This window comes from Chanos chanos, chromosome 5 (assembly GCF_902362185.1).
Source record: "Chanos chanos chromosome 5, fChaCha1.1, whole genome shotgun sequence".
Lineage (NCBI taxonomy): Eukaryota > Metazoa > Chordata > Actinopteri > Gonorynchiformes > Chanidae > Chanos > Chanos chanos.
Window position 1 is genome coordinate 15,532,499 of NC_044499.1, and position 24,741 is coordinate 15,557,239.

General features: G+C 38.9%; 3 protein-coding genes and 1 long non-coding RNA gene across 4 annotated transcripts; 1 reads left to right on the forward strand and 3 right to left on the reverse strand.

Moving 5' to 3' along the window:
• The first annotated feature begins 998 nt into the window (after positions 1–998).
• LOC115812207 (solute carrier family 22 member 13-like) lies at positions 999–5,447 on the forward strand. The gene is made up of 10 exons (XM_030774690.1): positions 999–1,373; positions 1,919–2,022; positions 2,448–2,602; positions 2,828–2,996; positions 3,144–3,264; positions 3,353–3,447; positions 3,643–3,857; positions 4,466–4,574; positions 4,689–4,895; positions 5,369–5,447. The coding sequence occupies exons 1-10, from the start codon at positions 999–1,001 to the stop codon at positions 5,445–5,447; spliced, it is 1,629 nt and encodes a 542-aa protein (XP_030630550.1).
• Positions 5,448–8,541: 3,094 nt separating this feature from the next.
• On the reverse strand, positions 8,542–11,042 carry LOC115812208 (LIM domain and actin-binding protein 1-like). Its single transcript, XM_030774691.1, has 4 exons — positions 10,840–11,042; positions 9,615–10,575; positions 8,794–8,993; positions 8,542–8,557 (listed from the first exon to the last, which is right to left on the reverse strand). Exons 1-4 carry the CDS (start codon positions 10,947–10,949, stop codon positions 8,542–8,544), a joined length of 1,287 nt encoding a protein of 428 aa, XP_030630551.1. The 5' UTR covers positions 10,950–11,042.
• A 427-nt stretch (positions 11,043–11,469) lies between these two features.
• On the reverse strand, positions 11,470–18,827 carry xirp1 (xin actin binding repeat containing 1). Its single transcript, XM_030776037.1, has 4 exons — positions 18,741–18,827; positions 12,892–18,594; positions 12,438–12,861; positions 11,470–12,401 (listed from the first exon to the last, which is right to left on the reverse strand). Exons 1-4 carry the CDS (start codon positions 18,789–18,791, stop codon positions 11,470–11,472), a joined length of 7,110 nt encoding a protein of 2,369 aa, XP_030631897.1. The 5' UTR covers positions 18,792–18,827.
• Positions 18,828–19,554: 727 nt separating this feature from the next.
• On the reverse strand, positions 19,555–23,826 carry LOC115813393 (uncharacterized). The gene is made up of 3 exons (XR_004025293.1): positions 23,611–23,826; positions 20,063–20,211; positions 19,555–19,628 (listed from the first exon to the last, which is right to left on the reverse strand). It is a non-coding gene; the product is annotated as an uncharacterized LOC115813393 (long non-coding RNA).
• Between the last annotated feature and the right edge of the window lie 915 nt (positions 23,827–24,741).

The following is a 24,741-nucleotide window of genomic DNA, read 5'->3' on the forward strand; positions in this document are numbered from 1 at the left end:
TGTTACTGTAGTTTTTGTCTATGAATTCATTTTAGCTCAATTTTCCTGATTCTTTTGAAACATTAAGAAAATGTTACCCTCCTAGAGTTACAGATGAAATGCTCATGGACTTGATATTTCTGTTGAGAGCCTACGGTGGGACATTCAAAATATAATTTTACCTATTACTCAAATGCATATTTTAACAAAAGTTTAAATTACAGCACAGCAGAAATTGGTCAGATAATCTGTGTTGACAACAGTGTTGAGGACAATTTTTAAAAAAAAAATGAATGTGTATTCAGTCTCTTTTTAAGAAACACAAACACAAAATGATCATATGCTTACTTTCCTTGAGACATGATTTTTATTTTACATATTTTTAAGATTTCTATGATGTGCTGGGGTTTCAAACTAATTTGGGTTTTTAAGACGATCATTCACTCTAAGAATAGTTCAAGAGAATGATGTCAGCTTTCTTTTACCTCTTGTAGAGAATCTCCAACCATCTAAGATCCTTTGCACATCACATTTCATAATGAAAATATCTAATACTTGTATGACTTGTACTCCTGTGCATGTATTTTCATAGAAACCTATACCAAAATAACTTCTGTGACATAAAATACTTTGTAGATGTTGTGTAATTAAATCCAGCTACAGGCCATAAATGTAGCAAATCTGATTTGATGAATAATGGTTTTATGTAGATGGTGATATGCATGTCAAAAACTATGACATGAATAAGTAAACAAAACTTTCACAGTCAGTGCAACTACAATGCAGTGTTCATTGTCCAGCTGGTGAATTATTTTGAAATCCCACCAGACACAGCGTCTCTCTGATTTAATCCTAAACTGATAGTTAGTCAACCTTTCTTAAGAATTGAACAGAGAGAGATATCTGCTGTGTCATGCCAACATGATCGTAAAGTTAAACATTAATTACCTTGTTTAAAGGTACTGTATGGATAGGACGCTTTCTTCAGGTTCATTTGGCGAACCCACGCTTGGATCATCATGGCAGATTTTGGAGAGATCCTTCGGGCTGTTGGTGATTTTGGACTCTTCCAAAAGCTTCTCTTATTTGGGCTCTGCTTCCCAAACCTCCTTCTACCTTTTCACCTTGCCAGTTTAATCTTCAACCAGGCAGACACTGGTCACCACTGTAACACAGATTGGATCTTGAAGATAGATGCTAATCTGTCCATAGAAGAACAGCTGAATCTGACTGTGCCTCGGCTTCAGGATGGCTCTTTCAGCAACTGTGAGATGTTCATCCCTGTAGACTGGGATATCAGTGCTATAAGAGAGCATGGCCTCAACAAAACCACCTCCTGCACCAGTGGATGGGTGCATTATGATTCAATTTATGAATCAACCATTATCACTGATGTAAGTATTGGTTTTAATGGGTTGAATGGTTTTAATTGTTGTTGTTTTAAGAGAAGTGTGTTATTGCAGTGTTCAACTGACACTGACATGGTGAGACTTAAAACAATATGTGACACGTTCTGGAATAATTTCTTAAACTATTTTTTCATTGACATTTTAAAATACTAATCTTTCAATTAACAATGTACAAACTAGTTAGCAAGGGAAATATGCGAATTGCTATGCAATGAACTACTTTATATCAATTATATTCATTATGATCATTATACATCAAAGCATTATGTATCATTGTCCTTCATCTGAACTCATCAATTATCATCAAATTTTGTGGCATTATATGGATTCTTCTTCTACTACTGCTACTAGTTGTAGTAATAATTAATAATAATTAATAGACTAATAGGCTAGCCTAACTTTCTGAGCTTCCTGTGCATCTTAATGGGGAGTGGGGTTATGTTTGAAAATGAATAAATGTAGCTTTGTGTAAAACATGAGGCCAAGTTGTTATAAAGGTAAAACTTGAATGAGCTTGTATTGATTTTCAGTTTGATCTTGTTTGTGAAAATGGGAATGCAGTTGGACTTGCACAAACTATCTTCATGGCTGGTATTCTTGTCGGGTCACTGCTGTTTGGACCTTTTGTTGAATCGTAAGTTCTCAAATAAAATCATTCTGCATGAATTAGAATTAATTTTGGGTTCCCAGCTTTTAATGGTTAGTTGTAGAAGAAACTTGTGTAGCCGTCAGCTAATACATGTGTACAAAGATTTTCTGCTATAGGTCAAACAGATCAGGAAGTATATCCTTATGCAAGTGGACTTGCACAATGCACAAGAGAGACCATAGAGAATAATATCTGCCATGTGTTTGCATTTTGTGCTCTTCAGCAGACCCCTGAACTGCCTGTATTTAGTTTAAAAATAAAATGCATTTACAATTTACAATTTGGTATTTAGCAGACGCTTTTAGCCAAAGTGACTTACAATAAGTGCATCAGTCAGATCCTATTACCTCATAAACAGAGATCACAATAAGGCTGTGCATTAATTTGCCCTTTATTTTACATTATTCCAGACTTGGTCGCCAGCGAGCCACACAGATACCAGTGGTGCTCATGTTGATTTTTACAGTGGTAACGGGACTTTCTCCAAACTTCTATGTATACCTTGTATCCCAGTTTATTGTTGGAATTTCATATGGTGGATTTCGAGTCAACTGCATTGTACTTGGTAATGTATTGATATGGTATATACCAAAAATGCAATGTTCATATTGTACCAGTTGTCCTGTAACATTTGCATTGTACTTTGCTCCAAATGTTATTCCTGTTGCATAACTCCACACCAGCTTTCTGTTCAATTAAAACATTATTGTGTGTTGTTTCCCTGATTTAAAATGTCAGAATACAGGTATCCTGTATGCTTGAATTTTCCCTTTTTCCCCAACCTCTCTAGCAACTGAATGGATTGGAGTCAAAACCAGATCTTATGCTGCATGTGGGACACAAGCATTGGGCGGCGTGGGACAGGCAGTCCTTGCTGGAATTATATACTTTGTCCGAAACTGGAGAATCGCCCAGTTCGTCATGGCAGCCCCAATTGCTGTGGTGGCTTGTTACATATGGTATGCATATTTTGTTGCCCCCATCTTTACTGAAACCTGGAAGTCTGACCCCTCAGTGAGCTTACACATTGTGTCTGAGTAGCATGTAGTCCTGGAGTTTGTCTGTTTTGTTTGGGTTGCTATTTACAATTACATGCACCTTGAAAGGTTCGTTCCAGAGTCTGCTAGGTGGCTCCTGGATCGAGGTAAAACTGAAGAGGCCAAAAAGCTGATTCTCAAGGCAGCCGCAATTAATAAACGCACAATCCCTGACTCCATACTGATGAAGGTGGAGCATACCTTACCAACATTTGTTAAATGTTCCAACTCATCATTTAATCATCGCTAGTCTCTGAATACTTCATTTTCTCTTTCAGGTCACAAATGATAAGCCAGTAGAGAGAGGGGGAATTAAAAGTCTCTTTGCCTCACCTATTCTCAGGAGGTACTTCCTGTATTTAACATTTGGATGGTGAGTTTATTTCTTGGATGTTCTCCATAATGTTAACCATTTTAGCTTTTGTACAAGATTTAGTCAAAGTTCAAATTTGCTTCTGAATAAGACCTTGTAACTAACAGTTCTGAAAGCAAACAAATAAAGTGAAAACCTTGAAAAAAATGCAGATGTGTTATAACACAATGTTTTTGTGTTTTCATTAATCCTTAGGTGTGCATTAAACCTGTCATATTTCTGCCTTTCTCTGAACGTTGGCAAATTTGGCCTCGATATATTCGTTACACAACTCATATTTGGCCTGACAGAGGTGCCAGCTCATTTACTCTGTATATGGCTACTGGAAGTAGCAGGAAGGAAACTTTCCCTCATATGCACACTCCTATTGGGAGGCTTTGTCTGTCTCCTCATCCTCGCTGTTCCTCAAGGTAAAGTGGGCTCTACTAAAACTTAGTAATGCACAAAGAAATCAGCAAGACCTTGGACGACACATGGTCTCACAGTGCAGCGGTGCAATTGCCATGTTCCCTTTTAGAGGGAGATATTGGCTAGGCACTATTTCATCCTCTGCACATCAGTAGCCACTGACTGCTTGCTGCCTATGTAGTTGCAGATGTTATTACAAGAACAGTGTTATCATCAAAATGCACATGTCATTTGACAATGCTCTGTTACTCAGAATGAAAAGATTTCTTTTGCCGTAACTGCAGCTGAGCGTGGCTGCCACAAAGGTGGCGGAGGTAGGGGGTTCACTTAAGACTGTTCATAGGTAATTGGACATTACAAAAAAAAATCAGAAACAGCCAAACAAAACCTAAATAACACAACCTAAAATGACAAAGGGGAAAAAAATCAACTTAGTAGACTCACATACTGTGTATTTCTGTTTTTTTCTAAATTGTATCAAAACTGTTTAGTATGTACAGTGTACAGATACTTATCAGTATAACAACTATACATCCATGTTGCATGAACAGCTTTAGATTGTGAAACGTAACCACTCTACTACTACATCCATGTAATTACTCCACAACAGATGGCGCCATTGCAATTACTGCTCTTGCTACTGCTGGGAGATTTTTAATGAACTGGGCAGGATCCGTCTGCAACATTTACGTTCAAGAGTTGTTTCCCACTTCCATTAGGTACATACCAAAGCCTCTGGACTTCAGAGATCATGTTGACAAAAAATCATTCACTCTCTGTATGACTATGCTGTCAGTTCATTGACCCAGATTGAAACTCACTGATATTTTCAGACAGACGGCTGCAGGCCTGGGTGCTACAGCCACACGTGTTGCTGGGATGCTGTCTCCCCCATTGAACCTACTGGAGGTTTACCACTGGACCATTCCCACTCTGGTCTTCAGCACCCTCTCTCTCATAGGTGGGGCTCTCGCCTTCCTGCTGCCTGAGACCAGATGCAAGGAGCTGCCAGACTCAACAGAGGAGGCAGAGGGGAGGAGGTATGAATGCTTAGAGTAGCTAGAGATATTCAATCATGAGCCGAACATGAGGGGACTATCAGAACAATGAGGCAGTGAGGTTATTAACGAGGTCTTGAAGAATTAGACTAGGTAACAAAAAAGAGGCATAGAAGATAAGGTTAGCATGAGATTGTGGTTTATAACACAAAAGGCTAAATGTTAAAAATATACTGCTAGCAGCACGTTTATGGACCTCAGTATGGGTAATTTACCTGAACTAGCAATTATACACCCTCCTATGACCGTTTCATTTAAGATCAGCACTGCCTTCAAACTGTAGAACTGAATCTGTGTTTAATCATTTAATTTTAAATGTAATTTGTATTGGAGACATATCTGGCCTAACTGCAGACAGGAAATGCTAACAATGAATATTGCGTCTGTCCTCTAATTATATTGTGTCTGTCCTCTAATTTAATTGTTTAATATTCTCAAATTTAATGTGTTTACAGAAAAGGTGACATTTTAAAGAAGATTGAAACTGGACCAGCAAATGAGAAATGTAAAGGCCCTAAAGCAACTAAGCTGTAAAATACATGACCTTTTTAAATGATGTTTATGTTTTTGTTTGGTTTTTTTTATTTTAAATCAGTGAAGATTCAGTCTTCACCTGCTAATTAACCAGAGAGTACTCGAACTGTTGCCGTGGATGTGTTTGTAGTTTGGTTTGGCTGTAGATTTTTTTTTTTTTTTTACTTTGTGATGAATCCATTGGAAAAGAACTAAGAAACAAAAAACAAAAACAAAAACCCAGAATGTAACAATTAAATTTATATGTAATTGACTGTTCTCTTTATTATGTTTCTCCAGTTAGCATATTTCCAAATTATACATAATGTATGTTCATAGACATGTTTTCCATGATTTAATCACTACAGCCATCGTATCAGAGCACTGATTTAATCAAAAGATGGTACAAGAACAGTCTTCACATTGATTATTCCAAAGTGTGAAGGTTATGTTTTTATTGTGAATGATTACTTGTCTTTTGGAACTACATTACTAAAGATGCTATAGTAGGAACAATAATCATTTCTACAAGATATTAAGACTGCAAATGATTGTCTCATTTATCTGAAACACTTTGTACACTTTACTTGAAAAGAAAAAGAAACAAAACACAAGTCGTTCATTAAAAAGACAATTTTTTAAACTATCTCTCCATTTCATTTTTTCTGAGCATTAACTCATTAACTCATAAGCTCATTTTGCTCATAAGCTCAAGGATGGGTTTATGCTTTAATATACATATTACAGGGAACTCCAAATAGTACCGCTAGTGAAATGCAAACAAAAAAAGGAACGTTTTGACAACAATCAGGGATTTCATTTCCTCTTTCAACTCACACATCATTTCAGGATATTTTCAGTAGTGCAATTCTGTCAGCCAAGCAAGTCATCCATCCAACTGTTGGCTGTATTTTCATTTTCTGCAGCTCCTGCTGTGTTTGTGTTAGCTGCGTCTGGAAAAAAATCCAGGTTCTGAGGTGGAGTACCTTGTGTAACTGTCGATGGTGTGGTTGAAAAAATGTCATCCAGAAAATGATTGTTCTCTTTTATGACAGAAGTCTCCCCCAGACTTTCAAATTCCAGTAAACTGCCAAATGGGTTTGAGTTGGATTCATGAGTTGACTCAACAGTGTAGGTATGTGTACCAGCTGCAGAACCAGTATTTGCAAAAGGATCATCTGGGAAAGGATTGGAAAATGGGTCTGAATTGTTTGTATTAAATATGCTGGATGTATTCACCTGCTCTGTAGGCACACTCTCTGAGTTGAATAAGTCAAAAACATCAGTGCTGGGAGGAGGCTGGGATGGTATATTTAGGTCAAAAGGATTCTGAATTTGATTTTCAGTGGTATTTACTATGCCAAGTGTTTCATTTTGCAGAGAGGACATCGGCTCAGAAAACATGTGTATGTTACTGCCTCCAAATGGATCTTCTGCTTGTTTAACTTCAGCATCATTAAGGCTAAAAGGGTCATCCGAGGCATCTGCAATTTCTTTTTCATTCACCTTGTTCTGTACATCACAAAAGCTGTCTGAAGATTCCTCTACCTTTGGGTCTGATGAATCGAATGGATTATGAGTCTCTTTAGTGAGGTCTGTTTCATGACCAAATGTCCTGTCTTTTCTGATGGCATCTTCGTTCTCTGCTGTTACAAATATCTCGCCTTGACCAACTGATGTTTCTGTGTGATGATTCTCAAATGATGCTGTTTTTTCACTATTTTCTATATCCGCTAGCATATCACTGCCTGAGATTAGAGGTGAAGCAGGTTCTGATGTTACTGCAGTACTATGTCCTGTGTGAGCAGTTGAATTATCAGGTGGAACCAGGAATGTATCTGTGCCAGTGCCAGTATCTGTGCCAGTATTCACCTGAACCAAAGAGAGGTCTGTGTTCCCCTTCAAGTTGACTGATATTGTAGAGTCTATGGCACTAAAATCTTCAACAGAACTCTTTTCTGAAGATGGTAGAGAAGTAGGTGAGAGGAATGCAGAGGTTTTTCCTGCATCAACAGGGTCACCTGAAATAAGCTTGTTCTCTTCAGATATCTGTATGTCAGATGCTGATACTGTCATAACTTCATCAGGAGCACTCAAGACACTCTCAGAGACTAATACTGAGTGTGTTGAAGGTAATGGCTCTTTTGTGTCTCTCTCTGTTTGAACACCACCATGTGGATCTTTTTTCACTGACATTAGGTCTTCAGGGATGTTGGTCATGTTCTCACAGTTAGGTACCTCTAAAGATGAAGATGTCTCAGGGTGTGACTCCAGAGCAGCCTTCAAATCCTGCCCTTCTTCTGAGAAGCACTTTTGCTTCTTCTCACATTCCTGACCAGTTGTCTCTGATTTGGTTTGTTGTGTATTTTTCCTGTTCTGTCCTTTTTCTGATGACTGAAAAAGTTTCCCCAGAACATTCTTGGATTTAACATCAGATTTTTTGTTTTCCACAATCTCAGTCTTGCTTGTTTTTTCTTTTACAGAGGGCGTGAAAAGTTTAGACAAAGGACTTTTGCCTTTAGACAAGGATCCTTTTCTTGTTTCATTTTGCAGAGAGGACATCGGCTCAGAAAACATGTGTATGTTACTGCCTCCAAATGGATCTTCTGCTTGTTTAACTTCAGCATCATTAAGGCTAAAAGGGTCATCCGAGGCATCTGCAATTTCTTTTTCATTCACCTTGTTCTGTACATCACAAAAGCTGTCTGAAGATTCCTCTACCTTTGGGTCTGATGAATCGAATGGATTATGAGTCTCTTTAGTGAGGTCTGTTTCATGACCAAATGTCCTGTCTTTTCTGATGGCATCTTCGTTCTCTGCTGTTACAAATATCTCGCCTTGACCAACTGATGTTTCTGTGTGATGATTCTCAAATGATGCTGTTTTTTCACTATTTTCTATATCCGCTAGCATATCACTGCCTGAGATTAGAGGTGAAGCAGGTTCTGATGTTACTGCAGTACTATGTCCTGTGTGAGCAGTTGAATTATCAGGTGGAACCAGGAATGTATCTGTGCCAGTGCCAGTATCTGTGCCAGTATTCACCTGAACCAAAGAGAGGTCTGTGTTCCCCTTCAAGTTGACTGATATTGTAGAGTCTATGGCACTAAAATCTTCAACAGAACTCTTTTCTGAAGATGGTAGAGAAGTAGGTGAGAGGAATGCAGAGGTTTTTCCTGCATCAACAGGGTCACCTGAAATAAGCTTGTTCTCTTCAGATATCTGTATGTCAGATGCTGATACTGTCATAACTTCATCAGGAGCACTCAAGACACTCTCAGAGACTAATACTGAGTGTGTTGAAGGTAATGGCTCTTTTGTGTCTCTCTCTGTTTGAACACCACCATGTGGATCTTTTTTCACTGACATTAGGTCTTCAGGGATGTTGGTCATGTTCTCACAGTTAGGTACCTCTAAAGATGAAGATGTCTCAGGGTGTGACTCCAGAGCAGCCTTCAAATCCTGCCCTTCTTCTGAGAAGCACTTTTGCTTCTTCTCACATTCCTGACCAGTTGTCTCTGATTTGGTTTGTTGTGTATTTTTCCTGTTCTGTCCTTTTTCTGATGACTGAAAAAGTTTCCCCAGAACATTCTTGGATTTAACATCAGATTTTTTGTTTTCCACAATCTCAGTCTTGCTTGTTTTTTCTTTTACAGAGGGCGTGAAAAGTTTAGACAAAGGACTTTTGCCTTTAGACAAGGATCCTTTTATTGTTTTATCCACTGATTTATTGTCATGTTTCTCAAGAGTCTTTGGTGGAGGGTCCAGTGTTTCAGCTCCCTTTATGTCATGACAATTGACTGTTGCAGCCACTTGATTTTGTTTATTTTTGGCAACTGCTTCTGGTACACTTCCTAAGTCTTTTAGAGTCTTGACATCTAGTAGGTCTGAACTGATTGATTCAGTGCTTTGTTTGAGTGTTTCACTGTCATTTGTTAATTTTTCATGCATTTGAAAGGTTTGTATGTCTTCTGGTCTTGAGCTTGCAATTTGTTCATTTGCACTTTCAACAATATTTTCATTTCTGTCCCCTGTGGCATTATCCAAAAGAGAGAACATTATCTGTTCTGAACTTCCATTAATTTGCTCTGAATTGAATGACTGAGGATTTTCATGACTTGTTATATCCAAGCCATCCATTTGTTTAGTGGCCATTAGATCAAAGTTATTTAGGGTAATTTCACCTACTCCACTCTCAGTGGTATCCACAGTGCCTTTATCATAGTTGATATCTGTACACACTCTATTTACTGATAACTCTCCATTGAGATTAACATCCGTCCCTTCAGAAGCCATTACATCATTTTCAGCCTTATTATCCAAACTTGGCTCCATTGCAGGCTCTGTATGTAGCTCTGCAGCAAAACGTACGCTTTTTTTCATTTTCACTGTGCTTTTGGATTTCCCACTTTTAACTAGGCTGTGTTTTGGAACAGAATGTGGGCTTAACTGATCATAATATGCTACTTGTCTTGTTACAACAGCACTTTTTGAAGATGAGGCAGCTCTATCATGGGGGGAGGAGAAATCTCCAAATTTTGTTGATGGTTTTGAATGAGGAGAACCTGAATGAACACGGTCAATGGTGTCTGACTCTGCTGGTTTAATCTGTTCGGTTCTGCTGTGAAGACTGGGGGTAGGCCTTGTCTTCTCTAGTGCTGCAGGTGGTGATTTGAGAATTTTACTGGTAATGTCCTGATCAGACTTTTTATCAGACTTGATATCGTTGTGCACACTTGCTTTACTGAATGAAGAATTTTCATAACCTTTTTCATTTCTCTTTTGCCTTGTTAATGAGGAATTGATTTGTAATGCAGAGCTAATCTTGGTCCCCTTGTCTTCTGGTGGCCAACTAATTCTTAACTTATTCCTTGAAACAGAGGTACTTTGTGTTGGTTTCTCTTTATGTGCTTGGGATTTAACTGAAACACAAGCAGGTGACTCTAAAGAGCCATCAACAGAATCAACCTCATTTTTTGGTGCTAAATGGATCTTGGCATCGGTTTTGGGCTCCTCTGTCTTCTGAACCCAGTGGTCTTTGTGTTGCTTGTGCCCAAATCCCTCATCATAATTGCCCTTCCGTTTGAATAGCTGCTGATAATGAGGCATGCAGTAGAACTCTCCATAAAGAGCTGAGTAATTGTGAAGGCTGCAATGAAGCAACAGAGCATATGTTCTAAAATGTTATGCTGGGAAACTCATTTTGCTTGTAATCATAAAAATGATTTGATCAATATTAATTTGATTGGAGTTGGAAATGAATTTCATTGAATAGGTACATGAGATGCATGAAGTGAAATCATTTTTCTTTGTGGCTGAACAGTTCAGTTGATTTTCTAGCAAGAGCTCCTTAATGAATTTTGTGTGATTCAAACTGATCACCATTTGATTTGTTATACAGCTCAATTCTCACCTCAGTTTCTTCTTACAATGCTTACAGCAAAAACACCCGTGGTGAAGAATCAGTTTATCTGCAACCATTTTTTCCATGGGGTATACTGGTGTCAGACAGGCAGAGCACATTTCTTTTACAGGTGGCTGGAACTATGACAACAAAATTGAATGAGATAAATGTGTAGAGTGAAAGTTTACTCTGAAGGAATTGTACAGCTACAATAAAGTGGCTTGTCTAGCTGCATCAATTAGATACCAACTGATTTCTAAGACACTCAAACACTTTGAACTGCATAGCATTTCATTTGCCACACCTGATTTTGATATGTCAGTAACAATGCATTTGACAAAAATGATTTTTGCAGACCACTTAACGATAATATATATATATATATGATTTAAATCAACAGAAATATTTAACAAAAGATATAAACACTTCAGTGCTGGTACAGTATAAAATATTTTTTCTTTCTGAGGAGGACTTTGACATAAAAGAAAACCAATACAATTTTTAGAAGAAAACTCCGTAGTGTAAGTATTAACAAAATATAAGCACATTGTTCACACAGTTGAAAATGATAATATGTAATATGTAGTGATTTTTGTTACAGTTAATCTTTATATAAATCTATTACAACAAAGCTGACTGTTAATGCTTTCCAGTTTTTGGATGGCCAAATGTAACAAACACTTTGCCGCCATCTTTGAGATTGGATTGAGGATTTTCTGAAAAAACTTTGCCAGATCTTCGCATGAGGGGTGATGTCATCTCCTCATATTTTCCTGGACTGGTTACAACTGCATATGAGGATGTTTTTCTTTCAGACTGTTTTGTGACAAAAGTAGAGGTCTTGGAAGATACATATTTATTGCCAAAATGATCAGTTTCTTCATATTTTTCACACACTGTTTTTGTTCCAATGATTCCTGCTGAGGCTTCAGGAACAGTTTTCACCTCAAGAATGCTGACTTCCCGTCTTGGATTTTGAGGACTGCCAAAGTGATGTCCTGTATCTTTTACTGCTGAGAACTTATAGATGTCATCATTAAGCTTATGACAGTCATTTGACTGAAGAGGAGAGCTCTCTGGTTTTGACTTGACTGTGGAGGGTTTGGGAGGCTCATCAGACTTTCTTGCAGCTGAGTGAATGGAGATAAAAGAAGGGGAAGAGGGAGCATTTGTGTGAGCCTTGGGTCTAGGCAACTTCTGTTTATGTGAAATTACCTCCTTTGATTTTCCAGCAATTTGTGCCATGCCATCAGCACTGGTTTCTACAGGCACTCTGGTTTGTTCAGGTTTTGCTTTGCTTGACACAATCCTTATCTTCCTTATGTTATTGGAGGATGAAGAAATAGGTTCAGCTCTTAGAGATTCAGAAAAAAGTCCAGACAAGCCTGCTATATCAGCCTCAGACTTCAAATTTGAGACAGAGTACAATGCCTTTTTAACTGTCTCCTCAATGTCCATAAGTTTTGCCAATGTCTGCTCTTTCAATCTTGCTATGTCCATGCTTGCCTTTTCTAAATCTTCAAATGCTGCCTCAACTGAAGACACACTCTCCGTATCATCTTTAAAAAATTCTGTATTATCTTTCAGCATATCAACTGTGTCTGCACCGAGATCCTTTTCACTTCTGGGATACCCATTCTTTGAGCTTGTAGCAGTGTTATCTATCCACCCAGGTACATTCTCAAATAAGGTCATCAGAGATTTCACATCCACTTCACATGTTTCCCCTTCTATCTCCTGTACTTTTGACAGAATTACTTTAAGCTCTTCTTGTCTCCTCAGATTTTCAAAGATCTCCATTGCTGCGTGCACATTGCCTCTCATGATTTCTTCCTTGTGGACAGAGAGTCTTTGACGACGTTCATCTTCTGTCTCTCTCTTCACTTTCTTTTCCCTTAAAACAACATTGCTGTCTGGCTTTTGATGTTCATGACAACCGAGATTATTATTATCTACTGGCAGCCTGTCGGCTGCAGGTGTAGCAAAGACATTTCTTCTGTGGTCTTGGGAGTGCACTTTGTGCTTCTCTGCCTCAGATTTCTCTGTGTAGCTCTGTGGTACAATATGTGCTTGTTCTTCATTGGTCTTATTCCAGACCACACTTATTTTCTTTGGCTCAGATGGGATTGTCTCAAAAATGACTTTTCCCTGCCCTCCAGAGGTCTTGGCTTCATTGTCCTCTGAGTAACTCTGCACACACTCTGAAATTTCTTCTGCTGCACTGATTCTTTGTACAGCATTTTGGCCCATGCCTGTTTGACTGTGCACTGATGTGTTAATCCTCTTATTGGCATCCTGGGGTGGAGCACTGTTCACATGTTTTATATGGTTCTTTTGGTCCCATTGTTCTACACACTGGCTTTTCTTACTTGCTGTAGAATCTATTGCACTGGTAACATGACTTTTGCTTTTTATGGTTACTCCCTCATGTCTTGTTTCCTTTGCAGTGTGTTTGGAGTCAACAGAGCACTGCTTTATATTGGATGATTTCTGTAATTGAAGAGGGGTTAACTTTCCAGCTTTTATTTTGGGAGGGATGGCTGGCATATCCTGGGTGATTATGAAGGCATCAGAGGAATTTTGATGAGGAGATACATTTTCCAATTTAGGTCCAGTACTTGTAGAATAAAAGGGCTTTGGTGGAAGGGCTGGTTTCTGGTCTTTAACTTGATCACAAACTTTTGGAGGAAGTGGTGGTGGATATGGGGATTTACTTGTAGTAGGTTGGTTTGAATTCTCCTCAGAGATGGAACTAATGACAGGAGCTGAATTCAGTGCTATGGTGGTCATATATTCTCTGCCAGTCACTGAAACCGAAGAAGAACATTCAGCATCAGATGAGGGCACAGACACCACAACACTCTGCTTGCATTTAGACCCTGAATCTTTTTTCTTTCTGGCCTCTGAATACGATTGCCCAGATTTTCTATACAACATTGCTGCCTTAAAATCTCCTCTAGAAACATTCACACTAGATTTCTCAAGAGATTGAAGGGCCTTCTGCATATTTCCTTTAACAATTTCTTCCTTTTCTACAGGTCTCTGCTCTGCTGCAGCACTGTGTAAAGACTGAATGGTGGCCTTCACATCCCCTTTCAAAATTTCTGTTTCTAACTCTGAAATCTGAGTGCTTCTCTCTGGTATCAGATTGGAAGCTATTACCTCTGTCTCTGCTATACAATTCATTATATCTGCACTATTTCCCAATTTATTATGATGGTAAACTTCAGATGCTCCCTGAATTTCCTCTGTGTCACTGACCTTTCGGTTTGTTGTGGTAATCCGCTGGATACTTGAGGATGATGATGTGGACTGCCTCACTGTCGATGTGTTTTGCTCATGAGAGGACATGTTCAAGTTGTATATCTTTCCTGGAGTTACAATCTCACGTTCTACTCTCATACTCTGCTTCTTTGCCTCCTCCAGGGACCTTTTGGCAGCCTTAACATCCCCTGCAATGATTTCTTCCTTGATTGTTTGTGTTTCATTTTCATCAGAGGACTCTTGCATTGCTACATCCAGATCATAGATGGTCCCTGGAACAATAACTTCACGCTCAACATGCATACTTTGTTGCTTTGCACGCTCCAGGGACTCTAATGTTGCTTTAATGTCTCCAGACACAACTTCCTCCTTCTGCACCATGACTGGTTGCTTTACAGCCTCATCGAGTTGTTGCTTAGCAGAAGATATGTCACCACGGATAATCTCCTCCTTTTGCATGCAGCTTCCAATGTTTATGTCAAGGGAGGCCCCTGAGAAAACTTTTTTGGTATTCTTTACATCACCTGGTACAATGTCCAAAACTGTTCGTTCCACTTGTCCCTTTTGTTGGTTAAGGTATTTCATTGCTTCCTTCACATCTCCTTGAACAATCTCAATCTGCTCTTTCTGAGAGCAATTGATCTCCTCCTCAGATTCCTCTGCTTGCAGATTTTTAAGGTACTGTAAATCACCCTTTTCAATGCAGCTTCTATATAAGTCAACATTCCCCTTTTCATTCTCTTCCAGTTTGCACGATGGAGACACCTTTTGGTTATGAGCAGTTGCCATGAGGTTACCTATTGTGGACTTCACATCTCCTCGTTTAATATCATGACCCTCTACTTTTATGTGACTATATGAGAGAAGTGAATAAACAGCAATTTCTGGATTGCCTCCCTCAGACTCCTGCATCACCAAGCCTGTCTTGACTGACTTATCTGGAACAAGCAAATTATCAATTGTTTGGACTACTTTTTCAATTAGGGGCTCAATGTCTGCACTGGTAGCTGATTCATGCTGTTGGAATGGAATCTCTAACACTGTGTTATGCACTTTTCCATGCTCCTCCTCTTTTAGGAGAGTAACCTTGTTTTTCAAGTTTGGGCGGAATAATAACTGTAGCATGATGTTCCTGAAGTTTCCTTCAACGACTTCTTCTTTTTGAACCTGTGGCTCCTCGTTGCAGACAAACTGATACTTTGCCATGTTAACGTTTCTCTCATCACTGGTCTGGATAATGATGCCACTTGAGTGAATGACACTGAGATTGTTGAGGAATAAGAGTGTGTCTGTCACAGTCTCTACTGAGATTTTATCCAGGGGTGTGGTTTCAAACATCCAAGTGGTGCTCCTAACATCAGCCTTAGGTATTTCCTCTTGTGTCACACTTTCAACGGTGGATTCAGAATCTTTGATTTTGTCCAGAGGCTGTGATTCAAACAACCAAGTGCATCGTTTTACATCTCCTTTCTTGGTGTCCTCTCTGTGAACCGTCTTTATGATGTTCTGATCCTCTGGCTCTCCTTTAAGAGTGTCAATTGAATGATTCTCAAAGAGCCAAGTGGATGTTCTCACATCACCTTGTTGGACATCGGTAACACTCACTGTCCTAACATACCTTTTCTGGCCTGCCTGATTAGTCTCAAACAGTTGTTTGTTTTGCTGCACATTCTTCCCATTCCCTAATTCTTCCACAACTCTCACTGATGGTACCTCTCTCTCTGTGAAGGAGTCAAGAGGTTGGGTCTCAAACTTCCACCTGGCTGATTTCACATCACCTTTAAGTACATCCTCCTGGGTGACTGCTCTGATCACATAAATCTCCCTGTCTGCCTGAATGGCATCAAGTGGCTTAGTCTCAAACATCCAACGAGCTCCTCTTACATCTCCACTCATCACCTCCTCTTTCTTCACAGTGGTAACCTCGTGGAACTGACCATCCTTGTCTTTTATGGCATACAGAGGCTGGGATTCAAATAGCATGGTGCTGGACTTTACATCAACATTGTTCAAAGGCATTTCCACATTCAAAGGCTCCTGTTCAAGAAGCTGGTCTTTGTCCTGTATTTTATCCAAAGAGAATGTTTCAAATATAAACTTTTTACCTCCAACATCACCACCCTCCACGTCAGTGACACTTTGAACATTTATATCCTCCTTGTCATTTATCTTGCTGATGGGTTGGTTCTCAAAAAGCCATGTGAACTTGTGAACAGATCCTGACTGAATGTCTTTGCCCTGCTCTTCCATATTTGATGACTGAATGTATTCAGATCCAATGTCATCAAGTGACTTGGTCTCAAAAATCTCTTTCACACGAGACACGTCTCCAGACAGGACATCAATCTGGCTGATACACCTCACATCGTGATCGGAGTTTGTTCTCTTCGTGATTTTATCCAGAGTTTCAGTCTCAAAAAGGTGCTTCACAGTTTTCACATCACCTTTCACATCATCCTCCAAGGTCCCACATAACTTTAAACTGAGTTCATCTTTGTCCTTTATGTTAGCTAGTGGCTGTGTTTCAAAAAGCCAAGTATAAGATTTCACATTTGCCTTTGGCACTGATTCAACATCTTGTTTCCTCTCTGATTTATCATACAAAATGTCCATTGGCTGTGTTTCAAATAACCATTTGCATGTTTTGACATCTCCCTTTTGAGACTCGTCTTGTTGCGCAGATGAGTCCTCAAGCTTCTGGTTGAATTTTAAATGGATGCAGTCCAGAGGTTGTGTCTCAAACATCCATTTAGCCATTCTAACATCACCGGCTATGTCCTCTTGCCTTGTTATACCTTTGATAAGTTCCACTTTCCCCTTGCCTTCTTCAAACTGGTCAAGTGGTCTGGTCTCAAACTTCCATCTGTAGTTCTGGACATTCCCCTTGATGATTTCCTCCCTACTAACAGTTGTGACCTCATGGAAGTTTCCTGAACAGTCTTTAATTGCATATAATGGTGTTGTTTCAAACAGTGTACGGTTGCTTTTGACATCACCCCCTGTTATGTCACCATTTTGTCCTTCACTATAGTCACTCTCAGGTTGGGAAATATGACTAAGTGGTATGGTTTCAAAAAGATTTTTAAAAGACTGAACATCCCCTCTTTCAGAATCTTGAACTTTGCTTTCCTCAACCCTTTCTATATTAGAACTGAAATTCTCAAACAGGTGCTTTTTACCTTTAACCTCTCCCCTTTCATCAGTCGAAACAGTAATTTTTTTGAGCTGTCCAACCTCAAAACTGTCTTTCAGGTTCTCCATGGGCTGTGTTTCAAATAGCCAAAGAGTGGATCTGACATTTCCCCCCATGATCTCTTCCTTTTGTACAGAATCCTCTGATGATTTTGATTCCCCTTTTAGGGCAGACAGAGGCTGGGTTTCAAAAAGTTCACGTTTGTTCCCAACATCAGCTGCTCCTTCAAAGTCCACCAATGTCCCTCTAAATCTGTGTTCTTCCACAACACCTTCATGAATTGCATTAAAGGGCTGAGTCTCAAACATCCATCTTTTCCTGTCTACTCCACCTTTTTGGCCTTCCTCCAGTGATATACCTCGAATTATTTGCATTTGAGAGGTGTCCTTATTAATAAGGTCTAAAGGTTGAGTTTCAAACAGCCAGCGTGCTGTCTTTATATTACTGCTCTGAATTTCCTCTCTGCAGATGGACTTGATCTCATGGATGTTACCACTGCTATCCCGCAAGGCACAGCATGGCTCTGCTTGGAATAGTTTCACAGTCTTCTTGACATCTCCCTTTTGCTCCTGGAGCTCAGACTTGAGTGTTAGAAAACTCTGGTCCTCCACAGAGCAACAACGGCCTAAGGCATCTAATGGCTTGGTCTCAAACAACAGCCGTGCTCCTTTCACATCACCCCTCTGGACTGGCTCCTTAAGTACCGCTTCAACAAGTTCTCCCTCCTCCATTTTGGATTTACTGAGCAAATCCAGAGGTTGCGTCTCAAACAACCAGGTGGCTGTGCGGACATCTCCTTTGACCAGACCTTGTCTCTCACCTGTTGGGATGTGCTCCGTAACATCAAACACAGGACGCTCAAACATTGAGGAAGTGCCCCTCACATCTCCACCTTGGAGAGTCTCTTCATCCAACAACCTTTTAGTTGCATGGGGATCTCCAATGTTGTCTAGGGACCAGTTCTCAAATATCCATCGCATAGATTGGACCTCACCCTGGTAGCCCCTGTCTGCAACATTTTCTGATTGCAAAGCTTCTACTAATTCACTGTCAACAACTTCATCAAGATTTTTTCTCAGTTCAGGATGAATGTGCTTGAAGAGACGTTTCAGTTCATTTTTCTGTCGTTGTTGGTAGAACTCTGAGAAGGTCTCCTTAGGAGGTGGCACAGGTAGAAGGTTTTGGCTTGGCATGGGTGAATCTTCCAGCTGAGGTCTGGGAGGAGGAGGGGGAGGGGGAGGAAGAGGAAGGTCATCCTCTCCATTGGAGGCTGCTGTGATTCTTACGTTTTTAGCTATCTCTGTCATCTTAAAGGGAAAAAGAGGGGGGAAATCAAGTTAATTTCAAATGCGCAGAAACACCGAGCAGTTAGTAAATGCTTTTTCAAACAGTAGAAAATGTTAGTTATTCACACGTAGAAGCAGTTAAAAGCTGCTTAAAAGCTATACTATACCTTCTTTTGGCACTTCTGCAGGATAATGTGATATGTTTCAGACCACACCATCTTCACTCATGCCAGGGTTAGGCAAACTTCACTCTGGTTAGTACAAAATCTACTGCATGGTAATATCAACGCTGATATAATATTTGATGAAGAGTTGGATTGTGAGGTTTTATAAAGTCAGCTAAAACCTGTGGACACTGAAAACTGTTTGTTTTGTTCTGTTTGTTCCATTCATTTGGCTTTCTATATACTGGACAATTCATATTTCTTTGATAATATGAACCTCTTATACCAGGCTACCCTTCACCTGGGCCCACACTTTGCAAAGAAGAAAACATAACTTAAAGCAGTAATTAAAAAAAAAACCCAAAACAACCACAGCAACAACAACCAAAAAACAAAGAAAAAAATACAACAATCCATCAGATTCTACTTCCTCACAATGTGAATTCTATTGTATACATTTCGTAGCATTTCAGTTTATGTGTGAGTTAAATGAACTTTCAGTATATTAATTTAACTTTGAGTATGGTGAGCATGGGTTATACAAACTTTTCTCTCATTGTTAATCAAATCCAGCACTCTCCAGGGTAAGTACAATTCTGGAAGCACTCAAAACCATCATTCTCTTGCAAGCAACACTAAAACTGCAGTTGTTAATGGATGTAAAATGATCTTAACATGTCTGCAAAGCAGTTTTGTGTGGGAAGTCAACTCTCGCAATTTTGCTTTGTGACCAGTATAGACTAGGCCAGCACACCATTTTACCTTTAAATATGTATAGGAATTAGTATCACAGAAAGTTACTCATGTTAATGTCAAAATGAAATATGAAAGCCATACCTTGTGTTTTGTTTTCTTTCCAGACACAATAGTATGCTTATGAACCAGACTATCCTGAAGAGCCAAGACAGTTGAGATCAGGACTGTTAATTATTCATCTCAGAGAACGACCAACTTAAATATGAGAAAGACGGGAAAGACGGTTCTACTTTAAACTAAAGTCAGTCTATGCTTAGACTCTAAATCTTAAACACTCACACTTGTTGATTCAAAAAATGTAAATGTTTTTACTAGACACAGTTTATAAAGTGGATCAAAGCAATAATATATGCAATAATAGCAATAATAGATGCTTTGGCATTGTATATATTCACTGTACAAAGGAAAATGTGAAATTCATTAAGATAGTACATTATCACAAAAAACACTAAAGAGCTGTATGGTATTATTTCCCTATGCTGCTTTTAGAATGCAGTCTCAGTACTTGACCTTTTGGTCTGAGACGCCTCGATGGCACGAATGGTATGGCTGGTATGAGGGGCACTCACTTGTTGTGTGGTGGATCCTGGGGAGTCTGCAGCTGCTGCTTTTGACAGGTAGAGAGCAGCTCTGTCTCTCACAGATGGCCTGGAGGCTTTCACAAATGACCGGTCTTGCCCTTGACTAGAGGAAGCTGCTTGTAATTCAGTCTTTTCATCTATATGATATCAGAAGGAAATCAAAATGTAATTAGTAAAGAGTAAAAAGAGAAATCAGTATCTGATCAGATTGGATTAAGAGGAAATGCACTGTTTTAATGCACTGCTTGCCCTTTACACCTCCATTAACTGTAAGTGTTGTGACCCATATTCAAAATGAGATAAGACTGAATTAGACCTAGTCATAATGGCCCACTGATGAGCTCTGTGAATTGATAGTGGTATATATATAGAGAGAGCACTACAGTGTTGGAATGTCTCATATCTCGGTGCTATTGTTACACTTAAGAGTATATGGAAACTATGTTGATTCAGACACAACAGTTGCATGCAGAGTCAGAGACCAGACACACAAGCGCTATATATATTGTCCAAATAGGTCAAGAGACTGTGCTGAAAGCTTCCTTTCCTGCCAGTAAAATAACACACATACCATTTACTTAACTTGAATATGAGACACAATTTTGCCTAAAAGATAGAAATGAAAGAAGGGGAAAGTAACACACAGGAATGGATTGATTTCCTTTTGCTTAAAAAGGCAAATTTCATTTGTTTCTCTGATCAATGTATTGTATTGTTCCACAACAGAAATCCACGAACCAAATATGGAGCCCACCAAGCTGAGAAAATAACAACTGCAATGTCAGCTAGAGGGTGCCGACCACCCCCTTTAAAGCTTTCACTGAGGATACAAAATGTTTGTCTCTCAGCTTACCTCTGATGTCACCATCTTTGACCCCTATGAGAGGGTTATGATAAGGATACCAGTGAGGATCACCTGTTAGCATTAACCACCCTAATTTTTTTTAGGCTTTTGCACATTGTGATCGCTGAATTGTAATGTTCTGTTTCATATAATTAAATACTATTTGACTTGTCATATAAAGGTTATATGTTAGTACATATGAAAGTGTCTATGAGGAGGTCTGCAACAAGTGGCTTAATTAATTTTCCTGCAAGATAACAGACGGAGGTCAAGCCTATGTAGCCACAGCTTCATGTTCTTGCCTTTGCATTAGTTTGTCAGCTGTAACTAATGGCCACATTCAAGCATACCGTCATTTTTCACACCGTAAGCTCTCGCAGGACAAAAGAAAAGGGCGTACCCTGGCGCCATTCACGAGTCTGGGCTTAAAATGTTTGCATAGCTGGGTGAGCACACAGAATAATGGCATGAGCAGCACTCAGGCCAACCTGTGGTTAGGCCCTAACAGAGTGGTGCCAATTTTGTTTTCATGATTTAATCATAAAATATATGAATGAACAACAGGCTGTTTAAATTATTGCAACATCTCATCATTTTGTGTGAAGAAATATAAAAAAATATTATTGGAACATTGTGTCATATTCCTGTAAAAAAAATGTTGGTTGAAGTAACTGTTTAACTTCTGACTGACGTAAAAATGAAGTTTATAGAGAGCGATAGCAGCAGAGGCTTTGCCTGCCCATGGAATTTGCCCCTGGTCAAGGACCTTTGCTGACTAAGATATTTCCAAACAACATGTTACTATGTTACACAACATATTTTTTATTTCTGTTTTCACTAACAAATTTTAAAATTAAAAGACTTCTGTCCTGTATATAATGGCTTTTGAAATGACATTTTATAAAATTTTAAAATGAAGCCTTAATATCTCTGTTAATTTTTCAAGCCTAAGTATGAATCATTTCAATGCATGCTCCAGTGAGGGGGACTGGATCCCATTTGTGACTCTCTGCTGCTATTCTTTCCATAACAGGAAGGGATAGGAATGGAGGACATGGCTATTAGAAGTTCAGTAATGCAAGTGCTTTTATGTTACTGACAGCTGCCCAAATGATTATGATATGTAGTTGGTATTTATTCTCACCATCTGCAGCTGCCTTGTGTAGTATCCTCCAGACCAACAAAGGATGTGGTTAAAACCTCAAATGGTTCAAGGCAGTGCTTAAAATAAAGCAATTTCAAAGAAAAGAAAAAAAAAACCATTTTGTCCTGAGTAGACACCTCACGGAGTGTGTTACTCTAGACACTGAAAGCACTAACTGTTCATTCGAACAATATAAGTTCAATTTTGAAGTAGATCAAATTATAAGGCACAGTGGGTTTTGCCACAGTATTTGTCTGATGTTCACTGACAATGGTATTCATTTTTCTCTGATTTTTTTTGGTCTGTTATTTGGATTGTGTTAGGAGTCTAACCTTACACCTGATCCAGTCTCGCTCAAGATATCCATCAGAAATATTGAGAGAGTAATCAGTTATTCAAAAAGTGCTTCCTCTAGTTTCAGTAGCATTGGAGGCATATCTGAGCACAAAACATACTTTACACAGAATCCAAAGCAGACAAGCAACCATTGCTCCATTCATAAACAGCAACATAAACATAGCTGTTAAGGCACCATTGCTTAGTGAAGATCTCTACAGATTCATTGCCCCCTGTTTTAAAACGATCGGCACACTTCATCTATGATCATTTGCATTTATGCTTTCAGTCATTTTTGTTATATCGTCCTGACTTAAACCGTCTCCAAGAGGTTAGCTCATCAAAAACTAATGAAAAGATCCGTCTTAAATTAAGGCACAATTCCTTTTTAATGTCAATATGTGTGAAATACTGAAATTATTTTGGAAAAAAGGAATGAAAGAAAAACGCTCTGATATTCCCTATTTCGATTATTTAAAGCTATAGCTTATAGCCTTAAAATGTAAAGCTGGAAGAAACTAATAATTACCACTGACATAATCAAAGATAAAAAAGGATAATGATGGTAGGACCGATGCTCGTTGATATATTGAATCATCTCTAACATCAGTTCAGTTGCCTCAAACAAAGCGCGCTATCTGCTGGCCAGAAATAGAAAAAGGGAGTTTTATTGACTGCACCACTGAGACCGTTTACTGTTCTGAAAAGTAATCATCTAAATAAAAAGCTCTGTCATAGAACCTCAGGTGTACTTTAGAATACATATTAAATCCAAAAGGCTGTGGTAGACACTGATTAACCGAATCAAAGTCTACTCTGCTGCACTTAAGAAACAAATTTCATGACTCATGAATATCATATAAATGGTTTAACAAACATGAATTTGTCAATGTTATCCGAGTGAGAATTGATGTTCAAATGCGAAAGTGTTGTTCTGTGATAATAAATAATGATTTGTTGCAATGATAAGGTTTAGTATTAATATCAAGAACAACAACACAATAGATCATTCACCAAGAAAAAGACCACGAACATGTGTATCAGTTTGATATAGTTATTTTTCAAAAATGAAACACTGTTTGGAAGAGCCAGAATCTGAATGTTGTCCTACAGACAGAATGAAATGAAATAATATTTAAAAATATTTTTCTTGCTTAATCCTGACCCAATACTTTTAAGCAATAAAGGACATCGGTTAAGAATTGTACTTACAAAGTTGGGGAACCCTTTGGTTGGTCTTTGATTGCTGGTTTTTCTGCCTTTGCACACTTTAAATCACTTGTAGAGTCTCATTAGATTCATTAAACAGTGTTTGTGTTATGGCGTCAGAACTTCTCAACTTGCTGGCCGTTTGTTTCAGAAATCTCTCTTACTATCCTCTGGTGTTTTGATGCTCTCTGTAGTGCAGTCTTATAGAGCTCTGCTCTCTGTCTCCCTCTGCTACTCTTCTTGTATCTGACCCTCTCTGTTCGGTGACAGCTGATTTTTATCAGTGCCCACTGTGGAGCAGCGATGAGGGAAGCCTGCTATTTTTAGAGCAGTTTGTGGATGGTATTCCACATGGCTGAATCAGTCAGTAGTTCTCGTAGTTATAGGGACGCTGGGAAGTCCCTTGGCCCCAATTCTGACCGCTACAGATTTTTGCCAAATTGATGACACATTAAAGGACCTTCTACTGATGTCATTACGTGCTCGGTGATTGGAATAATTAAAGAATATAGGACTATAAACTGTCTCTGGGCTTTTAATTTTTGGCGGATGGATAAAACTGGGCTTTGTGTAATCATTCTATTTATAATCATTTCCTAATAAAATAATAATCTCTATCTGACTCCTCTGTGACAAGGCATATGACATACTGCACACTGAAGTCTATCAGGCTTTGCTAATAGAACTAAAAATAATGGTCTCTTGTTTCAGGAAAACAAACAAGTGCCTTGAACATGTTTATGAATATGTCAAATGTTTGATGTCACTGTTTTAAAATCTCAGCTTACTTCTAAACAGATTTAAAGCAGTATGTAAGTTTAGGGCACAGTAATTATTTGTGTTTTATTTTTGTACTCTAGTGGTAACCTGAGATGACAACATTTTGTGGGGTAACACATCTGTGTAGAAAAAGCATTAAGGGCTTTATGGAAAATCCTACTCCTGACAGAAAGTCTTCACAGAGCATCCCATTCACACAGCCCCGGATATAGAATCCTTGAACATCATGTAGCAAATATGTCATGACACCGGACAGGGTTCTTATGTCTGTGACAGTGAGTGTCACCGCATATCTACAGGTTGTGTGGTTAGTGCATAGTTATGTGTCTACACATCCACATCCTCACACTCTTG